Source organism: Cetorhinus maximus, chromosome 8 (genome assembly GCF_964194155.1).
Source record: "Cetorhinus maximus chromosome 8, sCetMax3.hap1.1, whole genome shotgun sequence".
NCBI lineage: Eukaryota > Metazoa > Chordata > Chondrichthyes > Lamniformes > Cetorhinidae > Cetorhinus > Cetorhinus maximus.
Window position 1 is genome coordinate 62,418,741 of NC_135886.1, and position 16,253 is coordinate 62,434,993.

At 46.7% G+C, this 16,253-nt stretch overlaps 1 protein-coding gene across 1 annotated transcript; it reads right to left on the reverse strand.

The window, feature by feature from the left end:
• Window positions 1-14,370: 14,370 nt before the first annotated feature.
• Window positions 14,371-15,776, reverse strand: LOC144683669 (interferon-gamma-inducible GTPase 10-like). Its single transcript, XM_078546927.1, has one exon. It carries the CDS (start codon window positions 15,771-15,773, stop codon window positions 14,565-14,567), a length of 1,209 nt encoding a protein of 402 aa, XP_078403053.1. The 5' UTR covers window positions 15,774-15,776; the 3' UTR covers window positions 14,371-14,564.
• Window positions 15,777-16,253: the final 477 nt, after the last annotated feature.

The window sequence follows — 16,253 nt, forward strand, 5'->3', positions numbered from 1 at the left end:
GATGAACTGTTCCAAGAACAGAACCTTTCATACTCAGTGGGGAAATTCCTGTACACTATCCAATAAGAATCAAGCACCATGCAAACTCACTTGTTGCGAGGGAGATTAGATTTTTATAGGTTCTGATTCTCAGCGGTGTGTTTAGGGTTTATTTTCACCAGATACAGAACCAGTGAACCTCAAACATTCTGTACAGCCGTATAAAGGACTAGACTGAGAAACTGTACCCCAAGTATGTTCACCTGAGAAACACACCTCAATGTTGTGTGGTGTATTTTATTTCTATTAGAATCAAAGAATGATACAGCACAGAAAGAGGTCATTCAGCCCAGTGTGCCTGTGCTGGTTCTACCACTCAGGCATCCTTCACTCAGCTCCTTATCTCTCATTTTCCTTCTTTCTCAGCAGCTGGGTTCCCAGGGAATTCACCTTTGTAAATAATACCCTCTGCAAACACACACACACACACACCATCTTCACTCAAAACCACAGTGGTAACTCCCTTTGTGAAAGAACAAGGGATAATCATTCAAGATACTTCATTTAAAGGGACAGACAGATTCCATTGCGCTGACATATTTCAATACCACTTTCTACATACATTCACACAGAGGAAATTATCTATGTCAATCACATACCCTTAATGTTCCCCCTCCGTCCAAAGTGAAAGCTGCCCTTCAACTAGTGACAGTGAAATATAACCTGGGAGGAACAGCAGTGCTGAAAACCTGAAGTGTAGATAAAGAGGAGACAGAGAGGAGAATCTGTGAGAGGAGGAGGTAGGTGGTAAAGTGACAGAATTCAAAAATACTGTTCCTTTGGGAATAAGGCTCCACCTGCAAGAACATAAAGGAAACAGCAGTTGTGGCAGTTGATTATCAATGACTCACAAATATCTTAGTAATTGGCCCCAGTTTGGAAACTGAAAGAGAAATTTGAGAGATAAAAGGCTTGATATTGGGAAAAAATCTGGTCCCAGTGAGAAAGATTGCCAAAGTGAAGACATAAGTGCTTCTCATAGCAGTAAAAGAGAAATTCCAGAGGATAAGTTGGGTTTGAGGAAACCAATGTCTTATTTTTGTCATTAAAAAAAGACGTGGAGGCTGAACATTGGAAGTAGAAAAACACGACTGAAGCATTTGCACAGTTGTACAGTGTCCCTCCAGGAACTACTGCCCTACTGGATAAAAATTATCACAAGCAGATAGCTGCACCCATGTTTACTGATAAAGCAAATCAGGATGCAAGAAATTATAGGCATTTTCTGTTTTGAAGGAAAAGGCCCAGATTTGTGCCATGATAGGGAGCCTCTCCTTCATAGTGAAAATGGTGAACAACCCCCAAAATTTCTAAGCCCCAGTCCAGAATATAGCATGTCCTATTTTCACAGGAAGGGACTGAAGTCGGGCCAGGGTTCATGCATGCGCAGTTTACAGAGGCAGCTGGCCATTTAAATTATCAGCTTCCTTCACTGAAGTGGGTTGATGATAGTCGAGGAGTGTGAAATCCAACTTGTGCAGATTAGATCAGGTAAGAACTGGTCTGAACTTGGTGGATTAGCTTGGATAGGCGGTATCCTCCCATTCCCACCTCATTGGTTATGTATTCCCGGGACACACACTGGGTTGCTGGCGGAGAGGCCACTGGTTCACCCACCCTGCCGTCACCTCAGGCCTTCAGTAAAGCGGGCACCATATTAAAATGCTGCCCCTGCACAGAGTGAACACTTTTCAAAGGGCAGGAAGCTGCTGGGAACTGATGGCTGCCAAAGGGAGGAAACATGCTGCCACCAGATTTAGCGATGCATCCCTCGAGCGCCCACTGAATGCAGTGCAGGCCACCGTGATGCCCTCTATCCCCGTAGTGGGTGAAGACAGGCAAGCAAGGTCACCAATCCAGTGTAGGAGGCGGTGGCAGCATTGGCCAGCGCCAACACCCTGCAAAAGAGGACCGCCACCCAGTGTCGAAAGAGGATGAATGTTCTCCTCCGATCCACCAGAGTAAGTCACTCTTCTCATCACTCTCAACTCACACACTCACAAACCCAGCACACATCCACAAGGATCTCACTCACTGCCAGTTCAAGGGACATCACCATTCACTCTCTCACACACACTTTCATTTGACCTGTGGATTGTGCCCACATCCCGTCCATGGCACCACTCAGCATCCTTGTTATCTGGCCTAGCAGGCATCCTGCCTATACTCTCTCCATCTGTAATCATGCAGGGCAAGCTGGCACACAACAAGAGGGAGAAGTTGCAGACTGGTGGAGGAATGCCAGAAATCAACTTCCTCACGAACATTGAAAATAGAGCCATCCAGCTGGCCGGCGACGATCTGAACCGGTCCTCTGCTGACGGTGAGGTTGGCAGTGCTCAAACAAGTGAGGATCCAACTGTGCAACATCCATCAGACAACCATGCTGCAAGTCACTTCCCCAGTTCGTCAGTCCCCTGCAATGCACTAATTATCTCTCCTTGCTTCTGCAGGCACATCTGGAAAGCAGCCGAGAGGGTCCACAACCCACGTCTTCAACTCAAGGCCCAAAGAAACCGCAGAAAAAACACCTGATGACACCCTCATTGAAGACCCATCACAACGCTAACCCACACCCTCCACCAGCGCAGTGACCCACACCTCAGCAGGACCTAGCTTTAGGGTAGCCTCAGAGTCACAACCTGGTGAGCACATCACACAATCTGATCCACAGCAGGCAGCGGGAGGAACTTCCCAGGTCCTTGGCACTCGGAGGCCTGCTGGAGGCCAGGAATCTGCTGAGTCCGAGACAGATGAGGAGCCTCTGGACTTGGTCATTCCTCAGTTACTGGAGCTGCAAAGGTAAACTCGGGAACATCAGGAAGGGATGTCCTCTGCACTCCTCAGATTACAAGGTATGATGGGTGAGTCGGTCCACCTTCAGGCTGACGTGATAGTGCCGGCATGCCAATGCACTGAGGTCAACGTTGGTAGGATGGCAGCTACCATGGAGATCTTGGTCCAGGACATCGGTCCTGCACGCCATAGTTGGCCTCCAACAGAGCCAATGGGAGAAGGGTACGGGGCAGCTCAATCTCACTCCAGCTTCCCCTTCTCCTCAAAGAGTCAGCCAGAGGCCCTCGGGCACCCATAGAGAGAGGGGGGTCCACAGGTGCACACCCCGAGGAATCCATCCAGATAACTCCAGGAGTGTCCAGCCCATCCGACTCCCCTCTTCCTGTGACACCAGCAGCTCCAGCTCCACAGGCCAAGGAGGGTGCCACTGCCACACAGAAGGAACCCAAAAGCAGGCTGGTACCCTCCAGTTGCCAGCCCACCATAGGACAGCCGCCAAGGTAATCAGAGACAGGGTGTAGAAGTCAGCAGGCTGCCTCGGCCTCCGCTGTGGATCTCGGGCACACCAGGACGTAGTGGCAGGGATAGAAAGGTCAAAAAGATGGAGTTGCACAGTCTGGGCATGGGCATTAATCACTTGTACATAACGTTCACTATTGTAAGTAATCTCCCAAGAATGTCTCCTTGGACAAAGAATGAGACAAGTTGTAAAAAATTGTTTTGGGATTGGGGAGAGATGATTTTCGTAAACTAAGGCAGGACCTGGCCAAGGTAGATTGGGAACAGCTACTTGTGGGGAAATCTACAGAAGAGCAGTGGGGGAAATGGTGAGGTACAGGCTCAACATGTTCCCTCTAGGGTTTCAGGAAGGAGTAACAAGCCCAGAGAACCATGGATGACCGGAGGTATTCAGGATATGATGAGAAGGAAAAGAGATGCTTTTAGCAGGTACAAGGGGAGCAAATCAGCGAAAGCATTAGTGCAGGGTGGAGCTTTAGAAAGCAAAGAGGGGGTATGAGAAAGCTCTGGCTGGTAAAATTAGGGAAAATTCCAAGATATTCTGTAAGTATATTAATTGAAAGAGGATAACCAGGAAAAGAGGATGGCACATTAGGGACCAAGGGGGCAATCTATGGCTGGAGCAAGTAGACATTGGTAGAGTGTTGAATGAATACTTCACATCCGTCTTCACCCAAGAAAATGAGGATGAAAGTATGGAACTCAGGGAGAGAGACTGCAAGGTTCTTGAGCAAATTGTTACAGGGAGTGACAAGGTATTGGAGGTGTTGGCAGGCTTAAACTCTTTTCGAGTCAAAACAATTAACTAAATTAACAATAACAAGGGATAAATCAAGCACAGCCCCTAATTCAGGTCAGCTGTAAAACCAAGGACGAAGTTTAAAGGAACCTTACAAACATTAAACCAAAATGTGGTTAAAGGGGTCAACAAAACACCCCAGTCCCCGCGGCGCCCACCGGGCACGGAAGGCCTCGATGGTGCCGGCAAACACCGCGTGCTCCCTCTCCAGGGACACCCAGCCCCGAACGTAGCCGCGGAAGAGGGACAAACAATCGGGCGGGACTCCCCCCTCGATCACCCGCTGCCTGGACCTGTTAATGGCCAACCTGGCCAGGCCCAGGAGCAGGTTCACGAGGAGGTCCTCCTCCTTCCCGACCCCCTTCCGCACCGGTGTCCGTAGATCAGGAGCGTGGGACTGAAGTGCAAATTGGCAGGCTTAAAAGTGGACAAATCTCCAGGTCTGGATGATTTGCGTACCAGACTGCTGAGGGAGGCAAGGGAGGGGATTGCAGGGGCTCTGACCCACATTTTTAATCCCTCTCTGGCCACGGCAGAGGTGCCAGAGGACTGGGGAACAGCTAATGTGGTTCTGCTATTTAAGAAGGGTTGTAGAGATGAGCTAGGGAACTACAGACCAGTGAGTCTCACGTCAGTGGTAGGGGAACTATTGGAGAAAATTCTGAAGGAGAGAATCTATCTCCGCTTGGAGAGGCAAGGTTTGATCAGGGATAGTCAGTATGGCTTTGTCAGAGGGAGGTCATGCCTAACAAATTTGATTGAATTTTTTGAGGAGGTGACCAGGTGTGTTGATGAGGGTAGTGCAGTTGATGTAGTTTATTTGGATTTCAGCAAAGCCTTTGACAAGGTCCCACATGGGAGACTTATAAAGAAGGCAAATGCACATGGGATACAGGGTAATTTGATAAGGTGGATTCAAAATTGGCTTAGTTGTAGGAGACAGAGGGTGATAACAGAAGGATACTTTAGTGACTGGAAGCCCATGTCCAGTGGCATACCACAGGGATCTGTGCTGGGTCCCCTATTATTCATCATTTATATAAATGACATAGATGACTAAGTGGGAGGTAATATTAGTAAGTTTGTGGATGGCACAAAGATTGGCCGGGTGTTTAACAGTGAAGCTGAGTGTCTTGGGCTACAGGAGAATATAGATGGGATGGTCAAATGGGCAGATAAGTGGCAGATGGAATTTAACCCTGAAAAGTGTGAGTTGATACACTTTGGAAGGAGTAATTTGACAAGGAATTATTCAATGAATGGCATGACACTAGGAAGTTCTGAGGAACAAAGGGACCTTGGCGTGTGTGTCCATAGACCTCTGAAGGTGGAGGAGCAGGTTAGTGGGGTGGTGAAAAAAGCATATGGGACACTTGCCTTTATCAGTCGAGGCATAGATTACAGAAGTAGGGAGTTCATGTTGGGGTTGAATAGGACCTTGGTGACACCACAGCTGGAGCACTGTGTGCAGTTCTGGTCACCATATTATAGGAAGGATGTGATTGCACTGGAGGGAGTGCAGAGGAGATTCACCAGGATATTGCCTGGGATGAAACATTTAAGTTATGAAGAGAGGTTGGATAGACTTGGGTTGTTTTCGTTGGAGCAGAGAAGACTGAGGGGCGACCTGATCGAGGTGTACAAGATTATGAGGGGCATGGACAGGATGGATAGGAAGCAGCTGTTCCCCTTAGTTGAAGGGGCAGTCATGAGGGGACACAAGTTCAAGGTGAGGGGCAGGATGTTTAGGGGGGATGTGAGCAAAAACTTTCTTACCCAGAGGGTGGTGACGGTCTGGAAAGCGCTGCCTGGGAGGGTGGTGGAGGCGGGTTCCCAGACATCTCTTAAAAAGAACCTGGATGAACACTTGGCACGTCATAACATTCAAGGCTATGGACCAAGTGCTGGTAAATGGGATCAGGTAGTTTGGTCAGGTGTTTCTCACATGTCGGTTCAGACTCGATGGGCCGAAGGGCTTCTTCTGCACTGTGTGATTCTGTGATTCTGTATGACTCCTTATTGTGATGAGCTGTGCTCAATGTAGCTGCTGCTGAGCAGTCTCAAAAACAGAAGAGTGCTCACTTTTGAGAAGCTTTTTCAAGTGTGTGGCCACTAACCTCACTCTCCACCCACCCTCCCCTCCCCAGCATATGCTTGTGTGCTTCCTTCAGCCTGTGCTCCCTTGCATAACCCGTACCCCCTGCCAACCCCCGCTCCCTGGCCCGATCAGTACTGGAGCTCCTGCCCCAGCACCACACTGAAAGCCAGCCAGGAAAAAGCAACTTGCCTGTGGACCTCCACCGAATGTGCAGCGCCTCCTCCTTGATGTCATGAACATTGCGTAAGGTTGTGCGCACTCACCTCTGAGTTCCCCTTGAGGTTCAGTTCGCAAAGCATGATCGTTCTGAAGTCATCCCGACGTGGGTGGTAAATGTGACATGGGGGGATAATTCTGGTGAGAAGGGCTTATAATGAGATGCTAAAGGATTGAAATTAGGTTCCCGAAGTGCTTGGAGGGAAAAACAGCCCGCCATTGATGAATGGAGCGGACAATTGCAAACTGGTTTCATGACGGTGTGAAACTCATTTTTGGCTTCTCGCCATATTGTTCCCTCCCACCCTGCCACCATGACGCTCGCTGCCAATGGGACCGGGTGATTCTGCCCATAGTGTACAACATTAGATATGATTCTGCAATTGGACAACACTTGCTAAATAATCCTGATTATGCTAAGGATTAGACTGTCAACCAATTTATGATTAACAGATGAGGTCAATGTGTGGCTCATTTACATGTGCTAGAAGCTACATATATTTGAACACAGAGCTCTGTACTTTGTAGATAAAGGGAGCATGTCCATGCATTGTAACTTTTTCAACTGAACAAATGTTTGGTGGACTGCCATTCCCTGGTTCATTCCCCATGGCAATGCCTTGGCCAAACAGGGTGGACCTGCCAGGTTTGAGTTTAAATTGGAAAAAGCTTGGCAGTTAATTGTTCCCTGATGCATTCTCCCTGGCAACGCCTTTACCTATCAGCATCCACTTGTCAACCAATCATTACTCTCTTCTCATGCACTATAAATTGTTGCTTCCTTTACAGTTCGCCCGAATCTGTCCTGATGAGTGCAAGACAAAAAGTTTCGACAGCTTGTCCCTGTTTTCAACAACACAGAATATTACGAAAATGCTAAATATTTGTGCAGAAATATCAGACTGGCAAGGAAGGAGGGAGAAAACAAAATGAGACTCATCTTTTTTGTTGCTGATTTTTTTTGGTATTTCCTCTCACTGTATTATCAGTAATGCCACCTCTGCTGAGTGATATCTGTGCATCTTGCTTCTTCTTCAGCACCACAGCTTGTTCCGATAAATACTTGTATATAATGCTCACTGTTGTAAATAAACTCCCAAGAATGTCTCCTTGCCTCTGGCTCCTTGTTCTGATGAGCAGTGTTCATGTCACTCAGATGTGAAACCCTGGCCCCAACACAAGCTAAACCTCAGTCCAGGGGCTCTTCCCTGTGGCTTTGTGCAACCTTCCCAGCACTCTGATGGTGCGCCGTCCCTGTCACTGGATACATCAGTCATGCCTGTACCTCGATGGGTCTTATCATTACTGCCAGAATGTCCTGGGCCTGGGCCAGCGGCACAGAGTTCCATCATTCTCTGTGTGAGCTCTCAGCACCGTTGGGGTGCAGCTGCCCCACCATCTCATCAGCATGTGTGTCCGGTGACAGTGTGGTCTTGAAGGGTTCAGCTCATGAAGGATGTCAAAGGATCAGGGGAAGTTAAAGTTTCCCTGCTGCATCTCCATGATATGAGCCTGTTCACAGAGTGCAAGCGACCTGCCATCAGCCAAACAGGAGTCAGACATTCACATTAGCTATGTGAGGATTTATGGAATGTCCCCAGTGCATGTCGTCATCACCCTCCTGAAGGTAGGGACTATGGGTATCTTTATGTAGAGCCCCCTCCTAGATGGTGTGCCCTGGCAACGTATTTCTTCTGCCAGGTGCACAGGCTGAAATGACGTGCAGCTCCTGTTTGTAGACCTTAGTGGCTTCATGGCTCCTTGCAGGTGTTGCCTGTCTTCTACCAGGACCTGATCAAAGTCTGGAACATGGTCGTCTCGCACTGCAGCTCTCCACCATCAGGAGCAGCGTCTATCATCAGAGATCCACTGCTCAGGAATCCGTACCTGCACCATTTCAGGTGGCTGGTGGAGGGGAGGGCTGTGGCTGCTGGGGTGACCAGGATCAGGGCCGTGCTGGGTGGAGGAGGAGTGGGCTGGATGATTCCACAGAAGTTGGCGCGTTGTGTTTCGGTGGATGTCCAGTTCATGGCCAATGCCAACCATTACCTTGGAACAGTCATGCTCGGCCCCGACACCAAACTGGGCCTCGAGGAGGGGCAGGTGTGGAGTGGGCTCCCACCCCAACAAACCCCTGCTCGGTTGGAATTCCACATTGGCCCCAAACCCCGAACCCTCCCTCAGGAGCCTGAGTCTCTCAACCTGAGTCCCCTCGTGGAAATGCCCATCGTGCCCTTTCACTCGGTGTGGAGGCGTTTCCTGTGTGGGTTGCTGCTTCAAACTCTTCACTTCCTCGCCCTCACCCACAGCCCAGAAACACCCTGGCGTGTCTTGCTGCAGTAGAGGCCCCCAGTGGAGAGCTCTCTACACGGGAGTCCTATCCCTTACTATCGGGGACCTAGGGTGGAGGGTGCTGCATGTAACGGATCCATTCAACGGTAGGAGGTGTCGGTTCACTGACTCTCAAGTGTGGCCTTGTGGAGTCCGTGGACCACATATATGTAAGTTGTTGTGGGCTGCACCCCTTTTTCAGTTGTTTGAAAAGCCTTTTGCTTTTGTTTTGTTTGCATTTCAGCCCCTCGCTCCCGATCCACGGGCAGCCGGTGCAAAGGGGGCTGGGACGGAGGGGGACCTCCTTGCAATCTGCTCCTAGGACTGGCCAAGTTAGCAATCAACAGGTCCAGCCAACAGGCAATCGAAGGGGTTGTCCAGCTCAGCTGCCTGCCTCTCTCCTGCAGCAACATTCGCAGTCTGGTGTCCCAAGAGAGAGAACATGCGGTGTCTGCTGGCACCATCGAGGCTTTCCGTGCTCAGTGGGCACCATGGGGACTGGGGTACTTTACTGACCCCTTTAATCACATTTTAATTTGATGTTTGTAAGTTTCCTTAAAATTTAGCCTTTGGTTTTTGTGGTTTCCCTTTAAGGGGCTGCCTTTTACTTTGTCGCTGACTTTGTTAGTTTAGTTTATTTGTTTTGTAACCAAAAGACCAGCTTTGGTCTCATTCTTCCACGATCAGCACTTATTGTGAGTAACAAGTTGGCCTCCTTAATGTATCCCAGAGAGTGCTGGCCAGAGTTTAATGCGCTGCATGGCTACCTGAAACCCCACCCCCTCCGCCCTACTCCACCTGACCGATTGGCGGCAGCTTTGCCCACTGGACTGCATGCTGTGCTCTCAGCTCAGGCACAGGCATTCTCCTAACCCACACTGCAAGGCTGCACTGTTAGCTTGAACCATGGGGGAGACTGGCCCAAACCGGAATGATGACATTGCGAGGGGCTATGAGCGCTTCCATCAGTGACTGCCCCATGGCCAGCTTTAGCAAGGAGATTGTACAATGTAAGCAGTAGTCCAACTGTTTTGCAGTCCACTAAAATGTCCATCTGTTTGCATCTGTGGCCAAGGGATGAAAAGCCCTGGAGCATTTGGTGGCACTTTCAGGCTTCTGCTTTGCTGGAGTGGGCAGATAAGCTGGAGGCCCATCTCCAAGCGTGTTAATGTGGCTGCACCTGAACTGTTTTAGCTGCAGAGGGATGGTAACTTTATACAAGGTTTCCCTAATGCACGGCTGCTTCCCTCCCCCTCACGCCACACGTGCTTGTGCACAACCGTCAACCGCAGTGCAACCATTTCCCACTCACCCCAGCTCGCCTCAACCGCAGTGCAGCCCTTGCTGCAACACCCCACCCCCACCCCCACCCGGACACTGCACAACGTTGCTGTGCATTCACTTCTGAGCTCCCCTCGAAGTGCAGCCTTATAAATGCTGTTGTGAAACACGTTGGTGTCCTCGGATGATCCAGTTTTGGGGGATAATTCCAACGAGCTGGGCTGATAATGATATGCAATGATATTACAATGGCGTTCTCAACATGCGGCGCCATTGACGGTTGGAGTGAACGTTTTTTGGCCTTCCCGGTATATTGTCCGCTCACCCCCTCATGCTGCCCGATGTCAACGGACACAGAAAATTCCACCCAAGGCCTCCAGGAACTTTCAAACATTTATTAACTATATACAACTATATAGATAAGTAAGATGTTCCTTCCAGAATCATCTCTGAGTTCCAGTGACGGAAGTGAATTCTTACCTTAAACCCTTCCCTGGGGCAGCAACCACTGATCAGGAGCACTCCCTCAATAATCACCCGCACATGAGTTCAAAATGGCCACTTCCCACAGACGCTTGTTTTTGGGTCTGAGCAAGCACTTTTCCCTCAAGGAAGATAATCATCATCAAGAGATGTTACCTTCTTCCAGATAGCCTTTCAAATAATTATCAGCTAGATTATCACCACGGCGTCTGGAATTGAAAGCTAGTCTCAGTAATGGTGACCATAACAACTATCATCAATTGTTGTAAAAACACATCTGGTTCACTAATGTCCTTTAGGGAAGGAAATCTGCTGTCCTTACCCAGTCTGGTCTACATGTGACTCCAGACCCACAGCAATGTGATTGATTCTTAACTGCCCTCTGAAATGGCCTAGCAAGCCACTCAGTTTAAGGGCAATTAGGGATGGGCAACAAATGCTGGACTTGCCAGTGACACTCACATCCCATGAAAGAATGAAGGAAATTACTCTGATATTATCAGGACTGGGGGGCTGGTCTCTCTTCAAAAAACTGTATCTCCCCACTTTAGGAGAATACAGACAGGGGGTTCTTCAGCTGCATACAGAAAACTAAGTGAATTGTCATATTTTACTAACTTATTTACAAGTTTATTAAAGAATCATTTAACATGCAGTGTACTTTAAAGTGGATAAGTACATTGCAACGGTAAAGATTATAGAAAGATGGGAAACATAGTCTTAGTTATAATATAGAACCCAGTAAAGGACACTTTAAAAATAATGCTACAGACTAAAGATTATTTTCAGAATATCCATCAAATATTTAAAGCAAAGTATTACCTTAAACCCCCGAGTTGTTTCAGCTGTCTGAACAGCAGGACATGAAAAAACTGTTAGTTTTAAACTGTCCAGCTCTTCAACAGCCTGAGATGCATTGGTTTAATGTTCCCTTCTTAAACCCTTCATCAATATTACTGATTTATTGAGAAAAACTCGTATCTTTATTCCCCTTGTTGGCCAGGGGCTGCAGCCGAACTGCTGACACAGGCAAAAGCAACTTTTGACCTGAAGTAACCTGAGTCCAGTCACTGGCCTGAGCTGGCTGGAACCAGTTTGAAGTAGCTGCGTTTCTTGAAAAACAAAGGGAATGAGATAAGACACAAGTCCTTATTTAGGAAAGGAATAATGAGGTAATGCTACCTAAGTCCTTGGGACAAAGCCAATGAGAAGATGCCACAGACTAGGCAAGCAAGCCTAACCCAACGGGAGAGAGACAGCACAGCTTGAAGAGATAAGATTCAGTATAAGAATGGAGAATTTCAGGCGTGGACCCAGCGAGACTCCGGAGACCAACCATCGCAGAAGCGGAAGAACCTACGTCAGCAACGTAGAGACGAAAGAGAGAGAGAACGGAACACCTGGCCAGCGTCAGCTCTCCTTTTCGGATATTAGCTTTTATATTCTGTGACCACTCAGGGAGTGTCAGAGAAACCTAGTGGATGTGCGTTTAGATCCTAGTTTTGGGTATAAAACTGTATAACCTACTGTAAACTGCATGTCTATATTTAACCAGATGTATAAGCTATATGTAGATGATCTAACGTCGTGAATAAAGTGAATTTAGAGTTAAGAGAGAATTGATTCTTCTCCTCTTTGTACTAAGCCAACAACCGTTACCGGTGACCTCCGGCAACACCCTCTGAGCTAAATTTCATGATCTCTAGCAGCTATGGGTGCTGCCTCCTTGATTAAAATCCTCGCTTTTGATTATCCTTATCATTCACTATTATTTAATTGTTGAGGATGGCCTTATTATATGAACATTGTGTGCGTGTATCTGGTCAATATCTGGTAATATATTTTACTATCAATCCCAATTAGTTTCACTTCTAGATTTTTATAAGGTGATTTTAAACTTAAATTTATTTTCCAGCTCAGTAAAAGCTACTTTCTTACAGCATCTGTCTTTGCACGAGGCGTCTGATAATCTTCAATTCTGAATTTCAGAAGCCACTCGTCTTTCATGATACGCTGAGCTAAATTTTAAGAATGCCTTCTTGATAGGTGACAATGTTAAATCCCAGACTGAACTACCATCAATGTGTATTATCACCTTTTTAAAAATACCTTTGGTAATAAATAAAGCATTTAAATTGTGAAAGGATAATCCTTATCACTACCTATTTCCAAAAAAAGGCAAGAGCTCTAGAATTCCAGTGGATCTTGGCAACATAGAATAATGTTGTTTGTCTTTAATTAAAAACAGCTCTGAATTTAACTAAGTTCAGTGCTATTCATATATGTGTGCGAAAAGGCTTTTGGGTAAAATGGCTATCTGTTAGCATGTAACCATTTTCTCAATTCTCAAGTATAATGTCCTAATTACCTATGAATTCCACACAATATGTTTTACCTAACATGATACACATTCTGACATCACTGATGATGTATATTAGCTATTAGCATAATAGCTATTAACCCTTTATATTACTGTATTGTCCAAATGCACCTGGATGTTCTTGTTCATTAGTCACTGAAAGCTAACATGCAAGCAAGTGCAGAGAGCAATTAGGAAGGCAAATGGTACGTTGGCCTTTATTGCAAGAGAATTTGAGTACAGTAGTAAAAATTACTCACTGCAATTATATTGAGCCTTGGTGAGACTGCACCTGGAGAATTGTGTACAGTTTTGGTCTCCTTTACCTAAGGAAGGGTATACTTGCCAGAGAGAAAGTGCAATAAAGGTTCACCAGACTGATTCCTGGGGTCATGGGTTTGTTCTGTGAGGAGGGATTGAGGAGACAGGTACTGCATTCTCTAGAGTTTAGAAGAGCGAGAGGTGATCTCATTGAAATATACAACATTTTTACAGAGGCGAGATTCTGGGATTGTGAGGCAGCAATGGCTGCCATGCAGCTCTGACTATTTACAGCTGCGCAGACCCTTTAAATCATAATTTTTTTTCAATATCAGGTGTGGCCTAATGGACAGATCTTCGAGGCCTGATTCTTGCTCCAAAAAAACCAGTGAAAAGGCAGGTTTTTAAAAATCCCTGACGTTTAAACACACCCTCCCTCCGCTCTCTCACGTCTTCTTGCTCCTGCTCCCACAGGTCTCTCTTCCCCTGCCCCCTCCTCCCAAACTCTCTCTGATGGGTCATGACCATTTTGATGCCTCAAAATAGGGTCAAAGTGGGAAAGGTTTGGAAAGCACTGGGTTACAGAGTAAAACACAGATTGCTGTGGGAAGGAAGGACTCTTTCCCCACTTTTTACAGTTTTACTCCCCAATGTGGAGGACTCAGAGATAATGCTTACAAAGTGTGTACAGCAGAGTGTGTTATCTGCTTTTGGCAGTCATTAATATAGCAGCAATGGTTGCATAACAGATCAGTAGTACAAAAAATCAAACAATACAAGTGTTTGCCTGTCCAGTAAGGATGATCTTTCATCAGAATTACCTTTTTGTCCTAGCCAGCAATGCCCACATCCTGTAAATGGATAAAAAAAATCAGGCTGCTTTCAAGGAGTGAGGAATCAAAGGCAAAGAGCCATCAAAACTAAATTGAGTGTAAGAGTCTTAGAATATTGGTCAGTAGGAACCTCTTTACACAGGGGGTTGTGAAGCTCTGGGATTCACTTCCAGGGTCAGTGATTGAGGTACAAAGTTCAATAGTGACATGTGATCCTCATGTTTTTATCCAAGACCAACCTCCGTCCAAACATTCGCTCCAAATGTTGATGCAATGGTTCAAGCTAAGAGGTGCCAGGTATCAGTGACAGCAGAAACAGTAAATTAAATCTAAATGCAAGCAAATATCCATACAGTTTATCGTCATCCATTTCTATTTTAATAAAGTTTGATAATAACAAACACCACGATATTGGATTAGGCCCAGAATAGAAAATGAATTTGACCCCTGACCTGATCAGGTTAATCTGTCATATTCTAGATTAAACATCACTACAGTCTCTACAAACTGAGGAGTAATGTTAATTGGTGTAATGTGCGGGGAATCATGTCAGTCTCTGCTCAGTGCACTCTTCACCAGCCGCTGTACAGTTTCCAAACGGTCTTTCAGTGAATCCTTCAGTAACTTGTAGGTAAGAGCAAAGGACGACACGGCCCCAAAGATAGAGAAGGTCACTGGACTGAAGCGGTACTTGATCCCAGTCATCATGCAGGTGATGATGGTGATTCCTAACAGTACACTGGTAACTACTAGTGGCATCTTCCTTGGCAATCGATGATTCATTTCAGCTTTCAGAACTGAACTGGGTTTAGCGACTTTGCTGGCCAGGCTTTGCAGAAGCTTGTCACTGAGTTCCAGCTGTTTCTGGAGGTAGATCCGACCAGCAACTGTCAACCCAATGATGGTAATGACAGACAACACTGGCACTGGCACTGACACTGGTACTGACACTGGCACTGCACCCACTCCTCCAGCCAGAATAGCCAATAACCAGACTTTCTTCATCAACATTCTTTTTTTGGGTTCTGTAACATCCAGCATAATCTTTGGGATTGAGAGCGAGAGAACATTTGATTTAATGCTTGGGAGATCCCTGGCGAGGGTAGACTTTAATCTCAGGAAGTCATATTCCTCCAGGTCAAAACTAGAGATGAGAAAAATGTCTGGTGGTGTAACCCCAACAGTTTGGAAGTTACTGATACAGTCCCTGCGGATTGTCCTCCACCCTTCATTAAGATCAGCACCTTGCTTCTTCAGTGAATGAGCATCATTGTCTATTTTGGATTGGACATAGTAGAATTCTTTGCCCTGTCCTTGAATCTTTTTTGCAATCTCTGCATCGTTCTCTCTGAATCGGGCCTGGGACACGATGATGAAAAAGTCAAAGCTTTCAAACTTCACCTTCTTTAGGTAATTATTTAATTCAAAACCAAAGGAATTTGTTCCTGGAAGATCCCAGAGTTGAACATTAGGCAGATCCTGACAGGGATACTTGGTTGGCTCCATCCAGGTTTCTTCATTCCCAGTTGGAGCAGCTCCGAGATCACTGCTCCAAAGACCTCTCATAGCGTTGATGAAGGTGGATTTCCCTGAGCCCACATCACCCAGCACGGCAATGTTAAGCTGCACATTGTCTAAATTGTCTGACTTACTCTTTATCTGAAGAATCACTGCTTCCAATTCCCCCATGTTACACATAGATTGCAGGTTCCTGCTCTCCTGAACAGTGAAAAGCTTGGCGAGAGTAGACTGGGCCATTTGATCTCTAAAAATGACATAAATACACAAATGTTACACATGGTTTCAGGGATATTTGAGAAGTTTCAGATCTTTAGGAGGGTTTTATCTGGCCCCATGTTACTGTACGTGGTAAAATTTAACAAAAAGGTAATTCTGATGAAAGGTCATCGGCCTGAAACATTGGCTGGGATTTTTCAATGCCCCTCCCCTATCCCACCTCCCTCCAGGAGCTGAAAATCCACTGGCGGTAAGGAGCCAGTGCCACGCCCATTGTCTACTTGCCTCCATTGTGATTTTACCAGCAGCAGGGTAGGTGTTGGGCAGTCTGTCCCCTTGGGCTAATTAAGGTCCATAAGTGGCCAATTAATGGTCACTTAAGGGCCTCTTCCCACCCCCACTTGTATTTTACCAATGGCCGAGGGTGGCCAAGCCATATAGCGAGAAGCAGTAGTGAGTTTCAGGGGAGATTCTGTACTGTCAGTGCTTCACCCACACCTG

Coding starts and splice junctions, on each gene's coding strand:
- LOC144683669 (XM_078546927.1), bottom strand. CDS start 15,773: ATGGCCCAGTCTACTCTCGCCAAGCTTTTCACTGTTCAGGAGAGCAGG.